The 20,000-nt window shown below is 38.0% G+C and overlaps 2 protein-coding genes across 6 annotated transcripts in view; one reads left to right on the forward strand and one right to left on the reverse strand.

Moving 5' to 3' along the window:
• Window positions 1–8,309: 8,309 nt before the first annotated feature.
• Window positions 8,310–11,906, forward strand: LOC109209483 (heterogeneous nuclear ribonucleoprotein 1-like). Of its 2 annotated transcripts, XR_002065361.1 has the most exons (3): window positions 8,310–8,662; window positions 9,678–10,994; window positions 11,521–11,906. XR_002065361.1 is itself a non-coding variant. In XM_019372753.1 (2 exons), exons 1-2 carry the CDS (start codon window positions 8,441–8,443, stop codon window positions 10,875–10,877), a joined length of 1,422 nt encoding a protein of 473 aa, XP_019228298.1. In that variant the 5' UTR covers window positions 8,310–8,440; the 3' UTR covers window positions 10,878–11,169. The 2 variants fall into 2 exon arrangements, 1 of the variants encoding a protein (XP_019228298.1); XM_019372753.1 differs by lacking the exon at window positions 11,521–11,906 and having other exon boundaries at window positions 9,678–11,169.
• Window positions 11,907–12,911: 1,005 nt separating this feature from the next.
• Window positions 12,912–20,000, reverse strand: part of LOC109209481 — a 16,261-nt gene continuing 9,172 nt past the window's right edge. For 2 of the 4 annotated variants that reach the window (XR_002065358.1, XR_002065360.1), the window contains exons 8-27: window positions 19,897–20,000; window positions 18,931–19,054; window positions 18,654–18,834; window positions 18,489–18,517; window positions 18,175–18,323; window positions 17,850–17,952; window positions 17,639–17,734; window positions 17,513–17,568; window positions 17,307–17,430; window positions 17,069–17,131; window positions 16,892–16,951; window positions 16,649–16,810; window positions 16,366–16,439; window positions 16,188–16,281; window positions 15,955–16,091; window positions 15,780–15,860; window positions 15,546–15,651; window positions 14,846–14,962; window positions 13,808–13,939; window positions 12,912–13,124 (exon numbers count right to left, since the gene is read on the reverse strand). The exon at window positions 19,897–20,000 is cut by the window's right edge and continues 44 nt beyond it. Coding sequence is in view for 1 of the 4 variants with exons in the window: in XM_019372752.1 (XP_019228297.1) it covers window positions 14,891–14,962; window positions 15,546–15,651; window positions 15,780–15,860; window positions 15,955–16,091; window positions 16,188–16,281; window positions 16,366–16,439; window positions 16,649–16,810; window positions 16,892–16,951; window positions 17,069–17,131; window positions 17,307–17,430; window positions 17,513–17,568; window positions 17,639–17,734; window positions 17,850–17,952; window positions 18,175–18,323; window positions 18,489–18,517; window positions 18,654–18,834; window positions 18,931–19,054; window positions 19,897–20,000 (1,815 nt within the window). In the remaining 3 variants the exon portion in view is untranslated. Of the gene's footprint in view, window positions 13,125–13,807; window positions 13,940–14,606; window positions 14,963–15,545; window positions 15,652–15,779; window positions 15,861–15,954; window positions 16,092–16,187; window positions 16,282–16,365; window positions 16,440–16,648; window positions 16,811–16,891; window positions 16,952–17,068; window positions 17,132–17,306; window positions 17,431–17,512; window positions 17,569–17,638; window positions 17,735–17,849; window positions 17,953–18,174; window positions 18,324–18,488; window positions 18,518–18,653; window positions 18,835–18,930; window positions 19,055–19,896 lie in introns of those variants that run through there. The other 2 variants (XR_002065359.1, XM_019372752.1) reach the window with 2 other exon arrangements.

The raw sequence follows: 20,000 nt of genomic DNA on the forward strand, positions 1-20,000 counted from the left end.
TGCTGGTGCCTGCACAGGTGCTGCTGGGACATCGACAACTGGAATCTGGTCCTGAACTGTGGCAGCTGGTGGGTCAGCAGGTGCTGTCTCTGCTGCCCTACCTCAACCACGACCACGACCGCGTCCACGGCCTCTAGTGGGTGGTACTGGTGGTCGACCATCGCGTCCGGTAGCACGAGTTCTCGCCATCTGCGAGAGAATAGAATACAGGAATTTAGTTCTCGAATCACAAAGCCGCACGACAAGAATTTCAAGAATATGGAGTTTTCCTAAAGGTTCTGCAGCCTCTCGAGGAGAAGTAAACGCGTCCCCGTACCGTTCCGCGAGACTCTACTAAACCGGCTCATGACTCGCGAGGCCTAGTAACCTAGGCTCTGATACCAACTTGTCACGACCCCAATCCCGGTCGTGATGGCGCCCAACACTGATGCTAGGCAAACCCGACCAATTAATTATTCTCAACCTAAAATACGTAATCCGTTAACAAATAATACGATTAAAATAGCAAATGCCAAGGTTCCAATCCGAATCTAAATAAATTAGTACGAAAAATAATAACGAATATTCCAAACATTCCCCAATAGATCTGGAGTCACGTGTCTAGAGCCTCTAGATGTAATAGAGTAATATATATCCATAGTGATAAAGAAGTCTAGAATATGAAAGAAATAAATGAAATAAAGGGGAGGAGTCGGGTCCTGCGTACGTCAGGCAGCTACCTCGACAACTCCTGAAGATAAAATCCAAGAAGACAGCAAACAGCTCCACTAAGTCTCCGAAGCACTGAATCTGCACACATGGTGCAGGGAGTAAAGTGAGTACTTCCAACTCAGTGAGTAATAAACATATATAATGGCTGAAAGTAAGAAATTCCGAAATATTACAATATAAAGCTATGATTAGCGATTTAGCACATAAAACGGTGGAACAACAACAATACCAGGACAAGTAAGACAAATAGGTATAAATGCATGAATGCAATGCACATGACCGCTGCGGTGCGCAGCCCGATCCATTTGGGTACCCGCGCTCACTGTGGGGGTTCAGACTCCGGAGGGGCTCCTACAGCCCAAGCGCAATATCATCGTGGCATTCGCTGCGGCGTGCAGCCCGATCCACACTCAGTCCAGATATATATATGCATGCAAGCCACTCGGGCACAGTCAAATTGTTCATTGTTAGTTTCAATTACTAGGAATTATAGAGCTAAGTGTTTAAACCTTTATTTATTTACTAAACATTTCGAGGCAGTGTCTAACTCAGGACTGATATCATGAAATATGCTAAGCATCATGGAAGCAGTGATAAGGATCCCTGAAGGATGCACATGATAGGCACAAAGCCCCAAACATATTCATAAAATCCAAGTAGGATGATTACCAAACAATTTATAGTCAAGAACACAGTACGAACATCAATCGGAACGGACTAGGTCACAATCCCCAGTCACAATCGACCTAGCACTCGTCATAGAGTACGTGTCTCGCCTCAATATAGCGTCACAATGTGATATACCGGGGTTTCAAACCCTCAGGTCATCATCTACATCTATTACTCACCTCAAGCCGGCCACAAGTCTAGCTCGCTATGCCTTTGCCTTTCGAATCAACCTCTTCGCACGCCGAATCTGATTAAAACCACAACGAATACATTACAATAGGCTAAAGAAACATAACCCAATCGAAAAGACTCGAAAAACACCAAAATTCACTAAGTTGGCAAAACCCGAGCCCCGGGCCCACTTCTCGAAAAATTACGAAATTTACATCACTGGATTTCTCGTCTCGCCACGAGTCTACACATACCAATTTTACCAAAATCGGAGTTCAAATGCCCTTTCAAAATCCGTTTTTACATCACAACTTTTCAAGCCCTAGCTTGACCCGTTTTTGATGAATTTTCCACAATTTACATGTAATTTCTACCATAAACTCGAATATTTAGACCAAGGAACTTACCTCCAATTGATTCTCAGTCAAAGCCCTCGAAAATTCTCGCTCAAAGCTCTCAAAACCGCTTTAAAATGGTGGAAACCAACTCTTGTTCGCGGATGAAAATAATATATAAAAAAAAACCCTTCTGTAACAGTTGTTTCCGCTTCTGCGGCCTACTCACCGCATCTGCGGTTTTCCTTCAAGTCACCCAGGACCGCTTCTGCGGGCCCAAAACCGCTTCTGCGGTGACTGCTTTTGCGGAACTTCGTCCGCTTCTGCGGAAAGCCCTGGTCCCTCAAGGACCGCTTCTGCGACCAATACGCCGCATCTTCGGAACCGCTTATGCGGTCCCTTTTCCGCAGATGCGGAAATGACAGAACCAGCAACTTCAAACCTGCAACAAACTCCGAATTCACCCGGAGGCCCTCGGGACCTCAACCAAACACACCAATACATCCTAAAACCTCATTCAAACTTGTTCCCATCATCAAACAACGCTAAAGCCATCAAATCACATCGAATTCAAGCCTAAGTTTCTTAAAAACTTCCAAATTACGCATTCGATCAAAAACCCGACCAAAACACCTCCGAATGACCTGAAATTTTGCACACATATCCAAAATCACCTAACGGAGCTACTGCAACTCTCGAAATTCCATTCCGACCCTCGGATCAAAATCTCACTTATCCACCGGAATTCGCCAAAATGCCAACTTTGCCAATTCAAGCCTAATTCTACTCCGGACCTCCAAAATCACTTCCGATCGCACTCCTAAGTCACAAATCACCTCCCGAAGCTAACCAAATCACCGGAATTCACATCCGAGCCTTCTAACTAATAAGTCAACATTCGGTTGACTTTTTCAAACCAAACCTTCCTTAAAGAGACTAAGTGTCTCATTTCCTATCCAAACCAATTCAATTCAACTCTAACTCACTCGTTGCTAATAATAAAACATGAAAGAGCAATAAATGGGGGAAACGGGGCTGTAATACATGAGACGACGGGTTGGGTCGTCACATTATGCATGGTTGAATAAATATTACAACTCACCTCTACCGGAGGTTTGAGAGAAAGAAAGATATTGAATATTACAATGTGGTTACATAAATATGTCATTGGTCGCGTACATGTGGTACGCCAAAAAAAATATTTTGCCATGCCTTATAAAAGGTTATTAAAGGCAAAAGTAAAGCAAGAAATGAGTCTTGTCTATAATGTTTTTGATTGTGACAATGATAAGATAATTTTTTCTGTGAAGGAAAAATTCTCCACTTGGATGGTGGTATAAAAGATTTTGTAGTACAAAATTATTGAGAGCTCCGAAAGAGCGAATTTGTTACTACCCGAATAAATAAAATTATTCATGGCATTGGTGGTAGTAAGTCTCAAAAAAGAACTTTTTGAGTTTCAAATATATTAGCCAAAGTGGTTGGCATATTGAGACTATAAATGAAAGGAAGATTGAATATCTTCATGTTACTATAATCATACCGGGTAAATATGAAAGGTTGCCCGATTTTTCTTCTATTTGTACTACAAATGCATAAGCATGGTGATGGAATCACATGCCATAGTAAATTAAATATTTACTGAAACAAATATTAGTTGGCACGACTGGTTGGCCATCCTGGTTCAATTATGACGCGAAAATTAATTGAGAATTCACATTGGTATATATTGAAGAAATAGAAGATTCTTCAAGAATTCTCTTGTGCTGCTTATTCTCATGATATACTAGTCAAGGTTGGGATTGAATCACTTAAAATCTGGAACGAATAAAAGGTGATATATATATGGGCCTAGTCACCTGCCATGTGGACCGTTTACCATTATATGATTTTAATAGATGCATGTATTGTATGGTCACATGTGCGTTGGTTATCAACTTGCAATTTGGCTTTTGCAAGTTATTAGAGCACAGCTCCAGAATATAAATTATGATAATTTATTTTGATAATGCTGGTTTAAATCAAAGTTGGTTTAGCAGAAATTGTATGCCTTCAATTAAGCTAAACCATCGGTTATGAGAATAAAACTCCCAAATCAAAATTTGGTATGAGGTATATTATTTAATATACAATAGCATTTGTACGCATCTAGCCAACAAGTTATGATAAATTCTCCCTATCACAATTGGTTCAGGGTCAAGAGCTAAATAATTTATATATAAAAATATGGATATGCGATATGATATAATTATCCCACCACAATGCACAAAGATGGGTCCCCAAAGAAAGTTGGGGATGTGTGTTGGTGATTCCAGCATTAGGGGGAGAAAAATGACCAGCTGAAAGTAATACATGGAATGAATTATTATGAGTACACCTAGATCCTCGTACAAGAAAATGTGAACTTGAAGTTCAAGTGATAATTCATTTGCAAAATAATGCCAAGCGCATTTGCTGACCCAAAGCTAAATGTCATATTTCAGCTGTTAATGCTCCAAATAGAATAAAGTCCATGATATAGTCTATGGGACGCATGAAGCATAATAGACTCATCGGTTCCAAAGATAAAACTCCTTGAAGAAGGAGAGGAGCAAATGTTCAAGATGGTCATAATAAGGAGGCAAGTGCTTTATAAGAGCACCATGACATAACACTTTATAAGACCTCATGGAAGAGGCTCAGGTACCTGAAAATAATGAGATCTCGATAAGTTATGTCTTTATTCATTGATGATGGAACCGATGTAAAATGATCATTGACGATATTGTTGATATAATGTAGCGCTCAATATTATTAATATTGACGAGGATCTTGAGCTCAAATCTGTCATGGAATTTGGACAGATAAATGATTGGCCAAATGAAAAATATGCAATGAAAGTTGACTTCACCTGAAAAATGTGAAGTTGGACGGATAGTCCCCACACCTGAAAGTGAAATGAAAAATCAAGTCGATAGACATAAAGACGAGTTGTGGCACAAAATTTTCGTAAATATCCTGGTATTAGGAGACATGTTCTCTTGTGGGGAATGGAGTCATTTCAGATTTTGGTCTGACAATACATTTGATATGCATATAATGAAAATCCTTGAATGATTTAAATTGTTCTGAAGCATATTAAGGTTCCCAAGAATTTTATTAAATAAATCTTCGACAGATCCTTATGTAGATTAGAGCGATCATGGCGTACATGATTTATTTTTGTGTCTAGTGCAATTGGTACACTAATATATCTGGCTAGAACCATGAGTATAACAATATGCTAGCAAGATATAGTTTTATTCCAATGTGGAGATATTGGAATACAATTAGTATTATATTTCGAAAGGAATACTTGATGTAGATTTGTTTATTCTAACAAATATTGCCAAGATTTTGTTGGTTATGCAAATGCAGGCATTTTCCTGAAGTTCGTTCTTCAAACATTCTATTTGCATGTGAGAGTACTGTTGTATTATCATTTTACAAGGCAGTTAATTGTTGATACTTATTCAAGTCATGCCAAGATAAGCAACTGATAAAACAAAGGGCTCAACACACAACACACGTGTGACTTGACTTTGAAGAGAAGATTTCAATAATACTGAAGATAATGTTATTTGCTTATATCAATTGAAAGAAGACTATCGAATGAGTCAAAATAAAGCACATTCACCAAAGTTCTTCAACAAATTTGTTCAAGTGATAATTTGGCAAACTTCTTCACAAGACATTGCAGATCTCAATATCAGAGAAGTTGTTATACAAGCTTGGAATTCGTTGTCTCCGAAGAATAAAGTGATGTTTCATCAGGGGGAGGCAAATACGCGCTGTACTCTTTTTCCCTTAGCTAAGATTTTATCCCACTGGGTTTTTTCTGGCAAGGTTTTTAATGAGGCAGCAAATAATGCGTATTACAAGATATGTGTACTCTTTTTCCTTCACTAAGATTTTTTCCCACAGAATTTTTTCTTAGTAAGGTTTTAACGAGGCACATTATCTATAGACATCCAAGGGGGAGTGTTATGAAATATTATTTTGTAGTGGATGTCTATAACTCCTAAAGAAATTACTCCCACTACTCTTCTCCACTAACATCCCACTATTCTTCACCATTATAGTTGTAACTCCCATAACTCTGTAACCTCCTCCATGATCTTCCCCATGATCTCAATAGTTAATACCATGTTTATGATATCCCTTTGTATACCTCAATGTCATCGTATAAATAGAGGGTTTGGACATGACATTGTACACACTTGAATACTTGAAAGAAATAGAATCTCTCCTCTCTTTCTCTCTATATCTCTTATCTATTTTCTTGTTTTATGTTATTACTTTTAGCTTAGTTTCTTAACAGATATTCCTTTTTTGCATAATTATGATATTCGCCATACACTATTTTACACATTGCGTCGAATTTTATGAGAAACAATGGAAAGAGTTTTGATTCCTTGCAATTGGAAAATGTTGCAAAATCAGAATATAATCACCCAATATTCTAATAAAATGACATGTAGCACAAAACTCCAAATTCCTTATACTAAAACAATGACATAGCTACCACTCATATGCTTTTGTACTATTTCTAAATTATTCATTTCCTCTTTTATTTTTGTAATTCTGTTGTGATTTTTTCTCTTAAGCACGATTAAAAGTAACTAATCATGCAATTCCTTTAATCTGGCTTAACATTTCTACGTAACACATATATTCAGGTTTGTCAATAGATCATTTATAAGAACTTGAGATATCAGTACGTAAACAAGTACAGATCACATGGTTTTGTACTGATCCGCTTTCGAGCTGTCGAGTATCGATTGGTCGAGGGGCCCTTTTTTCTTTTATAAGGAAAGAAATTGTAGCTGGGTACAAATAGGCCGGTAAAAGACGAGTAGGCAAGCACGCGGGTTGTACCGGTCAGCTTTGAGCTGTCGAGTGACGATTGATTTAATTATTCCCACAAAAGTGTGAGTTAATGTTCAACTTCTATTTTAGTACTTTCATCACCATTGTGTGCTATTAATGCCAATCTACGTTAATTTAATGCTGCAAAAATATAGTACTAGCAATTATTTCCTATCCTGTGATAAAAAAGGGCATAGATTTCGAGTATTTAGTTTTTCATTTTTCTTATTTCTTTTCCGCTTTGAATTATTAGTTTTTGTGACTAGCGGTCAATTTAGTTCAGACTTGCTATAATACTAAATCGATTTCAATGTTAACCTAATTACCAAGACACAAAATTTCACATCTAAATTTTGAATGATATCTCGATTAGTATAAATAATTTTTTTTAAAGTGGTTTGTTAACACATTTTGTAATTCAATACAGTAAATTATTTTGGGTACATATAAGCTTCTTTACTCGTCATTCGAATTTAACATTTTATATTACCTATGAATAATCACTACTATTACTCTTCTAAATCTAACATCTCATCCCCTAATTTTATTTAAAAAACTTATACTGCCTCCCCCACGCGTGAACAAATTTCTATAGAGAAGCAAACATATGAGGTTGAAAAATATAAAAATGCAAAAGGAAACAAATCAAACAAGAAAATAAAGGACAGGAAACACAAATAAAGAAAAAAAAGTATCACCAAGCATTATGATTGGATGAATATGATCCTTCCATTGAGATTTCGAGTTTAAAATTCTATTAGAAAATGTTTTCCCCATTGTTCGATACCACTCGAGAAGCAAAAGATTCATCAGTCCAGGCTGAAAATACATGCATAGATAGTGGTTTTAACGAGTTTTACACAACATCATCAACATTATGAGTATGGCTATATGAGCACAGGGTCTTTAGGAATTGCAATGGGGAATGAATTAGCTTTATGAAAGGAATCCCTAATGCAACTAACACTCTAACGAGTTGCTGGTTATTATGCAAGGACTTAAAATTACTAATCAGAACTATCTTACACATCTCGAATTTACAGCTGACAGTACTGAGGTAATCAAGATGATAAAAAATGGCCACTCAACTTATGACGCTTTGATTTGTGAATGCAAGTTATTGATGGAGACCAAAAAATCTAATCATCAACCACAACTATAGAGAACAAAATTAAGTGGCTGATCTACTGGCAAAGAAAGGAACCGTCAAAAAGTTTGTTGATAGCCTAATAATTCCTAATGCAATTTTTTGGACAAACATACTAACAACTACTTTCTCTAAAAAAGTTTCGAAGTATAATATTAACTCAATGTGACATAATGAATAAGTAAGAGCAATGCTCCAACAACTATACAGTTCTCATAAGTAATATTTTTGTTACTACACCAAAAAAAAGAAGTACGAGCATAGGGTAAGGAAAAAAAAAAGGGCAAAAAAATCAAAGCATGGAATAGTGACGTTAGTACATAGTCACACACTATAGAAAAAAATATCTTAATAAAAATAATCGAATATCACCACATTTCATCACATTAAATCTGGACCGTTAAATCCTGGTACGCTAACATAGTTCCCCTTTTTCACTTCTCTAACCCTCATTTTCTTTGTCTTTCTCCTCTTTCCTCAAGTCGGCCGCGTCTCTCTTCAACTCCTCAGAAACCCTAAAATGGATTCAGATCAAGGAAAGCTGTTTATCGGAGGGATATCATGGGAGACAAGTGAGGAGAAACTGAAGGAGTATTTTCAAGGATACGGCGACGTTTTGCAGACTGTTGTTATGAGAGATAAGATTTCCGGCAAGCCACGTGGCTTTGGTTTCGTTGTCTTTGCAGATCCTAATGTTCTTGATAGGGTTCTTCAAGATGAACATGTTATTGATGGCCGTACTGTGAGTCAATTCTTTTCTTTTCTTTTTTAATTTCTCAGATTTATAAGTACTGTTTTAGACTTTAATTTTCTGCTTCGTTTACTGGGGGGCTTTGTTTACACTAATTTGGATTCTGGGTAGCTGTATTTCATTGTGGTTTTTGACCTAGATTTATTGATATGTACTGTTTTGGACCTTTATTTGTCTGCTTACTTTGTGTCTTTTTTTGGTTAAAAAAACTAATTTGGGTTCTGGGTAAGTGTATTTCGTTGGTTTTCTTGTGATTAATTGTTTGTGGGTTCTTCAAGTTAGACTTTTTATTGATGGCCGTACGGTGAGATTTTCCCCTTAGATTTATAGACATTTAAGTACTGTTTTGGACCTTTATATTTCTGCTTCATTTGTGCTTTTTGTGAGATTAATTGTTTGTGGTTTTTTTTTTGATTTGCACCGGGTGTCCGCGTCTCTAAGAGCCCCGACTAATCCCGGGGGTGCACAGGCCCTCGGCAAGGAGTTTCCCGCAAGTGCACCACGGTTAATTCAGGTTTTACCCAGTCTTATGGCCCTCAAAAATTGTTTGCACCCAGTGGGTTTCGAACTTGAGACCTTGAAAGGGAGCAAACCCCAAGGCTCAAGTCTATTGCCACCAGGCCGACCCCCGAGGGTTTTGTTTGTGGGGTTTTAGTTAGGCTTGATAGTGTTATTCAAGATAAGGTTTTTATTTGATGCCCCCCCTTAGATTTATATGCGTTTTAGTGCTTTTTCATAGACTCTTGTCTTTGAGATTTATTGTTTGTGGTGTTTTCAAGATTTTCGAAAAATGTCATGTATGTTGGTTGTTTTAGTTCTTTTGTTGCGTTCATTTTACCCTATCAAGATCTCACAAGGTTCTGTAAAGCTTTTCTATGTCATACAACTATGACTTATATTGTATGCTTTATTGAGTGCTGTAAGATATTTCTTGCTGATCTTGCGAGAGGGCTTGTCTTTCATGTAAACCTTTATTGTTGGTTTACCTGACATATTTGTTGTACAGGTTGATGCTAAGAGGGCCTTGTCGAGAGAGGAGCAGCAGGGTTCAAAATCTGGAAATGCTAATAGTGCCAGAAATTTTGGAGGTGGTGGAAATACCAGGACCAAGAAAATTTTTGTTGGGGGATTGCCTCCCACTTTGGCCGAGGATGGATTTAGGCAATATTTTGAAGCTTTTGGTAGCGTCACTGATGTAGTAATTATGTATGACCAGCAGACCAACCGACCTCGGGGGTTTGGCTTCATTTCATTTGATTCTGAAGATGCAGTAGATAGAGTTTTACAGAAGACCTTTCATGATCTGAATGGAAAGCAAGTAGAAGTGAAGCGTGCTCTTCCCAAAGATGCTAATCCTGGTGCTGGTGGCCGTTCCATGGGCGGCGGAGGCGGTAGTGGTATGGGTGGCGGAAGTTATCAGGGATATGGTGCATCAGGTAACAATCCCAGTTCTTATGACAGCAGAATGGATTCGAACAGGTACATGCAGTCTCAAAATGCTGGAGGTGGCTATCCATATGGTTCATCTGGATATGGTACCCCAGGTTACGGTTATGGACCATCCAACAATGGTATGGGCTATGGTGGTTATGGAAGTTATGGTGGAGCCAATCCTGGCTATGGCAGCGCCAATCCTGGCTATGGTGCTGCTGCAGTTGCTGCCTATGGAAATCCAAATGCGCCCAGTACTGGTTATGGAAGTGGTCCTGCGGGTGGACCAAGAAGCACATGGGGTTCTCAGGCTCCTTCTGGATATGGGAATGTGGGCTATGGTAATGCTCCTTGGGGTGCTTCAAATGCTGGTGGTGGCGGTGGGCCTGCTAGTGGAGGATCTGGTCAGTCTCCAACTGGTACCACTGGATATGGGAATCAAGGTTATGGTTATGGCGGTTATGCCGGAAATGATGGTGCTTATGGAAATCCATCTGGTTATGGGGCTGTTGGACGTGCCAGTGGTGCTCCTAGTGGTAATTCACCTGTTGGAGGTGGTGCCGCAGGAGACATGCAGTCAGGTGCTGGGGGTTACATGAGCGGTGGCTATGGTGATGCCAGTGGAAACTCTAGCTATGGGAATGCAGCATGGAGGTCTGATAACTCGCAGGGTACCGGTAATTATGGTGCTCCACCAAACGGAGCTCATGGTGGCCAAGCTGGATATGGTGGTGGATATGGAGGTGCCCCCAGTCGGCAAGCCCAACAGCAGTGAATGAGATGATTCGTTTTTGTCTCAGACTTCACCTTTTACTGGAGAGTTATTGCGTCAGTTTTGCGTTTCACATGCATAGTGCTGCTCTTGCGAGATGTCACCTGCTAAATGAGACTGGTTGGATTGCTTGAATCCCCTAGTAGTTTGCAGTACTTATTTTCTAGTTTATAATAACTAGTATTGTCACTAGTATTACCTATTTCTGTTATTGTTGTTTAAGTGCATTCTTAATCTGGCTTGCTTATGGTTATGTTTATTAGTTAATGTGGTTCATTTGTTTTCGTAGTGTACATATATATTTGCTTTTGTTAACTTGCGTGAGTTTACCTTTTGATTGAGCCATGGGTTGTGGAGTTAATATTTGAAGTGTGGCTTTGACCCTTTGTCTTCTGAAGCAGGATGGTATGGTGCTATTTTACATATCATTTAAAAGAAACAGTTAATAAGAAAAATAGAACGCTTTCTATTTTTCTTTGCATGATGTAGTTGGACCATGAGATATGGTGGTGCTACTTACTCATAGGAGAGCAGTTGTAGCAGACTTGGTAGATCAGTACGTAATGGCTAGCGATAATGTTAGTGGTAGTTGAATTTTGAGAATGGCATAATCATTTCCCCCTGTATTTGACCTTGTGTTGTACAGGAGGAGAGGCCTGAACACTGAATGTGATGAACAGTCCACTCGGAGAAAAATACGACCTGGGTGCTGGAGATGTTGTTTAGTGAAGAAAGGTACTTTACTTGTGGGTTTGGCTTGTTTGATGTGGTATTGTCCTGAAACTTGTCATGGTGAGGCAGACCAAGGCCAAGCAGGCGCTGTTGAGTTGTGTGATTTGTGCAGGGGTGAAGACTAACAGCCATCCACGTGGTATATGTTGCATCCAGCTGATTTTGAGCGTCGTATTGGCTCTTTTGGAATTGGAGAGTTAGGCTTTTAGTATCTCAATAATTTGATTAGGTACTTGACTATTAACTTGCAGAACTTCTTTAGGTGAACAATTTTTGTCAATTAAATGGTTTCTTTCTCAAGATGGTTGTTAGAAATTAGCATGGTTTAGGTCACTAGTGTTAGATGATTTCGCTTACCAGTTTCCACCATTACTTCTCGTGTTTATCCATCATCTTATATTAGTAGGGTAAATTAGTAGTGTATGCCTCGTAGAATTAGAATTCAGCCTGTGAATTGTAGTTAGTTGAGCTTTTTATACTGGTAAGTAGGACCAGTAGTGTAAGATGTTCCGACTTTCCATCTTCCATGCTTCTCAGGTTACTGGATTTTCATATTTCAGTAGGGTAACTTGGTAGTATGCTGCTTGTTACATCAAATTAGAATGTGATTGTGGTTGTAGGGTGTAGCTAGTTAGTTGAGCTTTTTTATACTGGAGATTGCTTTGTGTAATAAGAGCATATTCCCTTTTTTGAATCATGTGGTAATTTAGCTCCCGGATTGGCCTCTAAAGGAGCTAAGTTCTTCTCTTAGATTGAGGTAGGTGCGTGTTTTTCCATCTACGGTCTATATGGGTAGATTTGACACATCTGGGTGTGCGTCCATCTCTTGTTTTGTACTAGCATTTGTCGATGTACTTCGTGAGTGGCCACATGTCGATATTCTTCTACTTGGAACAGATCATCTTCTATTTGTTCTTCCCTTTCCCTGAATACCCAACTAACGAAAAAAAAAATTACTAGTTGCTCACTTGTTCTGCCCCATTTCTTTTTGAGAGTTTATGAAGACATCTGAGGTGCAAAAGTTTTGGGATGATTATTTAGTACAACTATGTTCTTGTTGCTTGTTTACTTATCATTTTACTCATCCTTGTATTTTCCATTGCCTGTGCAATTTCCTCTCCTTCCAAGCATGTGTTCTTTGTTCTTGGTGGTTGTCATAAGCTGAGAGGGAGTAGTATCACTTTTAATATTTTGTTAGCTCTGAATCAATGAATTAAGCTATTGCACATGAAGTTTTAGCATGGCTTAATTGGGCACTTGGGTTGTTCAGATTCTTTGGCCTTACAGTGGAAAATATAGACACAATCTTGTGTTAAAAGCAATACCTTTTTCCATCCAAAAAGCAAGATGTAAAAAGTTGGAAAAGAACTACGAAAAGGCATAAAAGCTTTAACCAGATTTTGAAATTTGTGAAGATTGTTTTCATCCAATTTTCTCTATGAACTTGAACTCTGAAATAGAGAACGATATGGTGCCTAGTGGCGTGCCCTCAAGTGCACCTGGAGAACCCGAGAATTTCTGCAGTAATATAAAGTAAGAGGATTAAATGCACGTATATCTGCAGCAATATAGAGTAGAAGATGAAAAAGTGTTCCAGCTTTTGTAAAAATAGCACGGTTTAGCCATTTTTCGGATTGGTCATTCACAAATAGCCAGCGTTTGCAAAGTCATTGAAAAATTGTAATTATTTTGCTGCAACACGGAAAGTTCCAGCATAATATACTGGAGATCGGTGCACATGTGTATGAAGTATGAACTTTCAGCATATTATGCTGGAACCCAACACGCGGAACGTTCCAGCATAATATACTGGAGATTGGAGCATCTGTTTATGAACTTCCAACATATTATGCTAGACCGATATATTATACTGGAACTCCAGTATAATATTATACTGGACTTCCAGTATATGCTGGAGTATTTTTCGGATTTTGAACAATATTTTCGTTCAGATTTATCTTTACATGAAAGTGGCTAAATTTTGATTACTTTCGAAACTGTGGCTATTTTTGAATAATCACTTGTAAATCTGGCTATTTAGAAATTTCTCCCTAGCTTTTTCCACTTAAGTATAGGTAGAAATTGCACAGGGCGTCCTATTTGGTCGCCCTCATTTAACCTATACCCATTTTTTTTAAAACTTTTAACTTGTACCGACTTTTTAAAAAACTTCAGCTCCCTTTCTCCGCTGCGTTGCTTACCTCTTCCTTTGTCCTTGCTGCTGCTTTCTCCACTGCGTTGCTTACTTTCTCCTTCACAGAATGCATCTTCTTCTTTCTTCTTTGCCTTGCGTAGAATACTACAGTTGTTGATAATGTAGTAAATTGAAGGTTCTGTACTTTGTGGGGAAATAATTAGTAGTAATTAAATAGAACAATAGCTGAAGTTATATGAAAAGAGTGTTATTTGGGGTAGTAAACATACAATGAACTAAATAACTTCAGCTCTATAGCTGAAGTTTTCCGGTTACAAAGACAAAAACTTCAGCTCTAGAGCTGAAGTTTTCCGGTTACTAAACAAAAACTTATAAATAAAAACTTCAGCTCTAGAGCTGAAGTTTCCGGTTACTAAACAAAAACTTATAAAATAAAACTTCAGCTCTAGAGCTGAAGTTCGCGAGTTACAAAACAAAAACTTTAGCTCTAGAGCTGAACTTCAGGCCCGGCTACTAAAATGCTGAAGTTTTGTGTGATTGCCTTTGCTACTTCAGCCCCGCATGCTGAAGTTATGTGAAAAAGCGGGTACGCTTGCAAATTTTTTTGCAAAGCGGGCACAGGTTAAAATGTGGCACAAAAAGCGGGTATAGATGCAAATGCCCCTAAGTATAGTGATAACATTTTTCTTTGGGTTTGTTACACACATTTGGGTCTGATCAAATTCACACGTAATTTTCCTAAAATTTTGTAATTACCAAATTGAATAACCTAATATAAAATAATAGTAAATTATTCGAATTGGCTATTAAAAATTGCTTAATAAGCTGCAACTTGCAGGCAATGAGATCCACATAAAAAAATGATTTATTCTCAGTTTCACAAAAATACAATATGAGAGAATTACAGGAAGAATTAGCTTGACACTTGTATCATGGCTTGATTAGTTTTTTGTTGCAGTGAAATGGAAGTAAACTATTTCCAAAAAGGAGGTTCTTAATCTACAATAATGGATAAGAAAAACAACCAATAGTAGGACCTAAACAATGAACTCTTCTCTTTAGCAACAAACAATCAAACTCAAACCTTTATAAAGACGAGCGTATGATCAATCTTGAAAACGAAGAAATGCTAATAGGTTGAAGGTACACCATGATAAGGATTACCAAATGCTGCAACATTGCCTGGCCTTGAGAATACAATCTACAAATGTGGAGCAACCTTGATTAGTTTTACTTCACAACTTTGGTAAGCAATTTCAAGATTTCTGGTAAAGAATGAGAATAAATATCCTGTATTAGTTATAGTAAGCTCTTAGCTAAAGTTTCTTTTTTTGGGATGTATACTTAGAGTCAATATATTTCATAGTCACTTGATCTTAGGCCGAGGTTCTATCGGAAACAACCTTTCTACTTTCAAGGAGGGGTAAGGTCTACGTACACACTACCCTCCCCTGACCCAAATTTGCGGGATTACACAGGGTTTGTTGTTGTTATGGTCACTTGATCTTAGATTCTTATACAGAATAGTAGCATGGCTGCATGGAACTATCTACTAAAGTGAAGATCAAGGTCCATTTGATTAGAACTAATATGTTTTAGACCACTTCGCGGTGTTTGAGCCTCATAAATTAACATCAAAGAGGGAAAAATAACTCATATCCATATGTGAAGGAAGTGATTTTGCGTTACAGCTCCCTCTACCCCAGCTCTACTGATACTTGGTCCGACAAACATATATACATTATGCACTCTTTGCCCTTATATTCAAAGAATTCACACCATACCTGATAATCTCCTAGTGTGCACGTTTTGAATCCAGCAGCACAGTAATCAAAGTAATACTCCCATGTCCTGATGAACTTGTCGTCGAATCCCAAAGCATGAATTTGGCTAGTTACACAGTTATTAATGCTCAAGTATCAGACTCTAGAAATGATCTATTACTTTTGAACAAGCTACAAATGATACATGAAAGAAATAGGTTGAAACCAATATTGAACTGATCTTGGTTTACTTACCTTTGTTTTTGCAGGAAGTTCTTCCGCCAGCATCTCAGCGTCTGATAGTAATGAATTCCTATATCTTCTAGGTGCTCTACACTGCATTACAACATTTTTCAAATGATTTAAAACAAGATGATTTTTAATAAGAGAGCATGTTATGTGCAAAATCACAAAATGAAATCTTTGTTACCATAGTCTGGATGCAGCAGCCATAGCTGATGTTACTCGACTTAGTGCAGGCAAGCATCCACCTGGGAATATATATTCTTTTATGAAGTCTGAGCTCTGCCTGTATTCGTCATACCTCTCGTCTGGTATTGAAATGAACTAAGGAAAGCCAACAATTGCGAAAAATCAGCATAAAAAATTGAAGGGAAATAGTTAAAATAGTGGAATGTGTTGAGGGTCATTTTAATTCATTACCTGCAAAACAAGAAGGCCATCTTCTGCTAATGCAGATTCACAGCAAGTAAAGAATTCCTCCATAAACTCATGACCAACGGCTTCTAACATCTCACTGGAAATGATTATTAGTACAGTTATCACACTGGATGGTAATGAGTTATAGGAAATGACCTAATTTTTGTAGGCAAAAACTTACCATGATATAATCCTGTCATATCTCGACATATTTGGCAATTGGCGATAGTCAAGTAGGAGAAATGTTATGCGATCCTGTGAATACAGTTCATTGAACTTAGTCAGTATTTATTAAAATTCTCCGAAATTGGCTTCAAGTGCTTAGACGATATAAGCATGTTCTTGTATGATGTAACTTCTCTAGCCTGACTTTAGACCTTGCTTGTTTTCGATCTTTTGATAGTTTAGAGTAGCACAAAAGAACTGTGCATCTTGAGTTTCCACAGATGTTTTCAGTTATATACCTGAAGGCCTGCTTGCTGAACTCTTATCTGTGCATATTTCAGTTGCTGTTCAGAGAGAGTGATACCGGTATATTTACATCCTGTTCGCTTAACAACTTCCACAGCCAAACTTCCCCAACCACATCCTATCTCTAAAATGTGATGTTCCTTGCTAACTTTTGCCTAAAAAGATTAGAATCAGAATCAGGTTAGGCTTGAAAATTATGTCGAAATAAGGGATTATTTACTTTGTTGATGACTTACCTTTTCAATGAGAAGAGAAATTTTCCTCTCCTGTGCAACTTTCAGGTCTTCCTCTTCACTCTAGAACAAGTATAAAAGAAAAATACATCACCATAAGAATGAGATTAAGGAGCAGAAAATGTTGTTTGCATAAGATAAAAGCAGCGAAGTTGCAAAATTTGAAATTTCAGCTCTTACCTTAAAAATTGCACATGAATATGTCATTGTCTCATCTAGAAATAGCGAGAAGAGTTCATTACTCTGAAAAAAAAGCAATAAATATACTTATCAATTCGCACTTGAAGCCATAGGCCTATTTATGATGAGAAAGTTACAAGAAACCAGGCAAAAATCCATATGCATTGAGAATTTCAATTTCATTAGTGATCTTGACATCAGTATGTGCTTTGGGTGATATAGTACACAAGTTATTTACCAGGTCATAGTGACGAGAGATGTTCCGACGAGCCTGAGTCAGGGTGTTTTGATTTGAAACGTGCCGAATGAAATATTTTGCAGATGATACTGCAGCTGTAAACAGCAGTGGTGTCCACCAGCCTCTGGAGAACAAAGTTGCAAAAAACTTTTAAGGTACGAACATAAGTTGCAATTTCTTGATTTCAGTTTCTATAAACTACTTACCTTTTCTTACTAGACCTTGTGACTGATGCTTTCAAATCTCTGTTGTTAACAAAAATCTGTAAAAGAATTCAGGATGCCAAGTACCTACAAATAGCTATTTACATAGAAATAGTGTCATTTCCTCACCATGAAAAGATTAAGAAGACCTTCATTCTTATCGACAAAAGAGAAATCCCCTTGAATAAAAGCATCAGCAAGGCCCAAGTCACCTTGAGTTGCAACCTGTAAGAGAGTAGTTTATGTCAACGAATTTATCCATATTGTGGAATTCTTTGAAATTTTCTTTTTATTGGCTTGAGGAATTGTAGGAGAGGAAAAAAAAAAGAACTTCAATTACCTTCCAGTAAAACTGTGGACTATGAACTCTAAGAGAAACTTTGAGAGAGCTTTTATTCTCTGCTCCTTCGAAGGTGAACATCGTGCCTCCTTCTTCTAATAAGCTGAGCACAGAAAATATTTAGTCTAAAAACAATGTATGCATGATTCGTTTATGTTTTTAAGTACATCTGAGAATAGAAAGTAACAGGAAATTTTAAGCAAACGAGATTCCTTCAATAAAATAGTTTTGGCATCATAACATGTTATAAGATGAGGAAGTAGATGGACAGAAATAACACCATTTTGGGATTAGAACATTACAAGCTGAAACTATTGTAACTTACATTATGCATCCTGTGGTGATGAAACTCTTGAGGAACCTAGTAACGAGGAGGCGTGCTCCTGTTTCTGGCCAGGTAGGTACCATGTGTTTTGGGTTGTTCAGGACACTATAGTTTCTCTTAAGTAGACCCTGTGCAGCAATCGCACCGGCCTGAGAAGGAGAAGTAGATAATTAGCGACACATTGTGTTGTGCTATGGATTTCCTTTCTCCTTTTGCTGAAAAGTTAATGTGTATTATTATTTTCTGTTCTCTTAGGAACATGTCTCATGCTTCAAGTTAAAATCTATTAAGCTTGTCAGCAGAAATGGTTCTACCTTTAGTCCATCCTCATGGAAGCCATAGCCTGAAAGTATTTGCAATAAATATAACATCAAAACCAGTGAAAGCCAAAGCGGCTATACACTTTGTGCACTATAGGAGGCTACAAGGAACATCCATTTTGAGGCAACTCCGTACTCTGTATAGAAAAAGATTCATACCTTGATATGCTCCACAAAACCATATTCCTCTCTTTCCTTGGATTTGATCTAGCTTGGATGAAGCTATTGATGCAGCAACCGAGGGTACGGGGTGGCCTGTGGTCCACTTAAGCAGCATATGCTCTGGTGTGTGAGGAGGATTAAGAGTTACACAATAAGGCCTCTCTGTCTCACCAAGGTTCTGTAGGTATATACATTTCAAAGATAAGAGGACAGTTAAAAAGAGAAAAGACTTTTCCGCTGAAGAATGTTAAAATGGTTCTGATGCATCGCACACCTGGAGTATATTGAGCCAATATGTTACGCATACTTTATTGTTCATGGTTCCAAGAAAATTCCATGCACTCCATGCTGCTGGGTTGCGAGGCAGGAAAGTTTTGTCACAATGAAGGTAAATATCACTGTCGTAGAGGAATAGAAATGAGTGTTCATTTTGACATCATAAAATCTTTGTACCACTATGGTTCAAAATACCAAACTCACTTCTTTCAAATAAAGCAGCAAGAGAAGAAGTTCAGAGAATTTATCAAGAAGATGCATTCTCTGCAACATTATATTCTGCCCTTAACGCGGTGTTCATGAGTAAAATTCATTGACTAATTTCAGAGGCAGTACTACAACAACAAAAAACTCAAGTGTAATCCCACAAGTGGGATCTGGGGAGGGTAGTGCGCACGCAGACCTTACCCCCCACCTTGAAGGTAGAGAGGGTGTTTCCGATATACCCTTGACTCACGAAAGACAAGAAAAAGAACAATTGCACCAAGAAGTAACAACAACAAGATAGTAAGAAATCGAAACGAAAAGAACAACAGGTAATACTAAAAAAAAAAAAAAAAACAGGACTAAACACTAATACTCTCGACTACCTACTAGCCATCTACCTTGATTCTCGACCTCCACACCTTCCTATCAAGGGGCATGTTCTCGGTAAGTTGAAGTAACGTCATGTCTTGCCTAATCACCTCTCCCCAGTTCTTCTTTGCCATGCCTCTACATCTTATCATATTACTAACTTTATTTCTGCCTTCGGAAAACACTTCCATATTAACCTTAGAAATTTAGTCGGTTGACTTGTTAGTTGACCATAGTTTCCCCTAGTAACAGATACTACTTGTCTAACATGGGCATACATTTATGGCCATTTCTGAGAGGAAGATAAACTACATCATCTGTATCAGTCTAAGGATGAACTTTTCCGAAAAGAAAGTAAAAAAGAATGAGAAAAGGAAGGCCAAAGTACCTATAAACATATTGGAAAGCACCAAGTATTCTTGTTTCATCGTATGTTGCCTCTTTGCCTAACATCCTTAGAGTATCTGGTGCATGTGAAGCCATTATGCATCC

Source organism: Nicotiana attenuata, unplaced genomic scaffold (genome assembly GCF_001879085.1).
Source record: "Nicotiana attenuata strain UT unplaced genomic scaffold, NIATTr2, whole genome shotgun sequence".
Lineage (NCBI taxonomy): Eukaryota > Viridiplantae > Streptophyta > Magnoliopsida > Solanales > Solanaceae > Nicotiana > Nicotiana attenuata.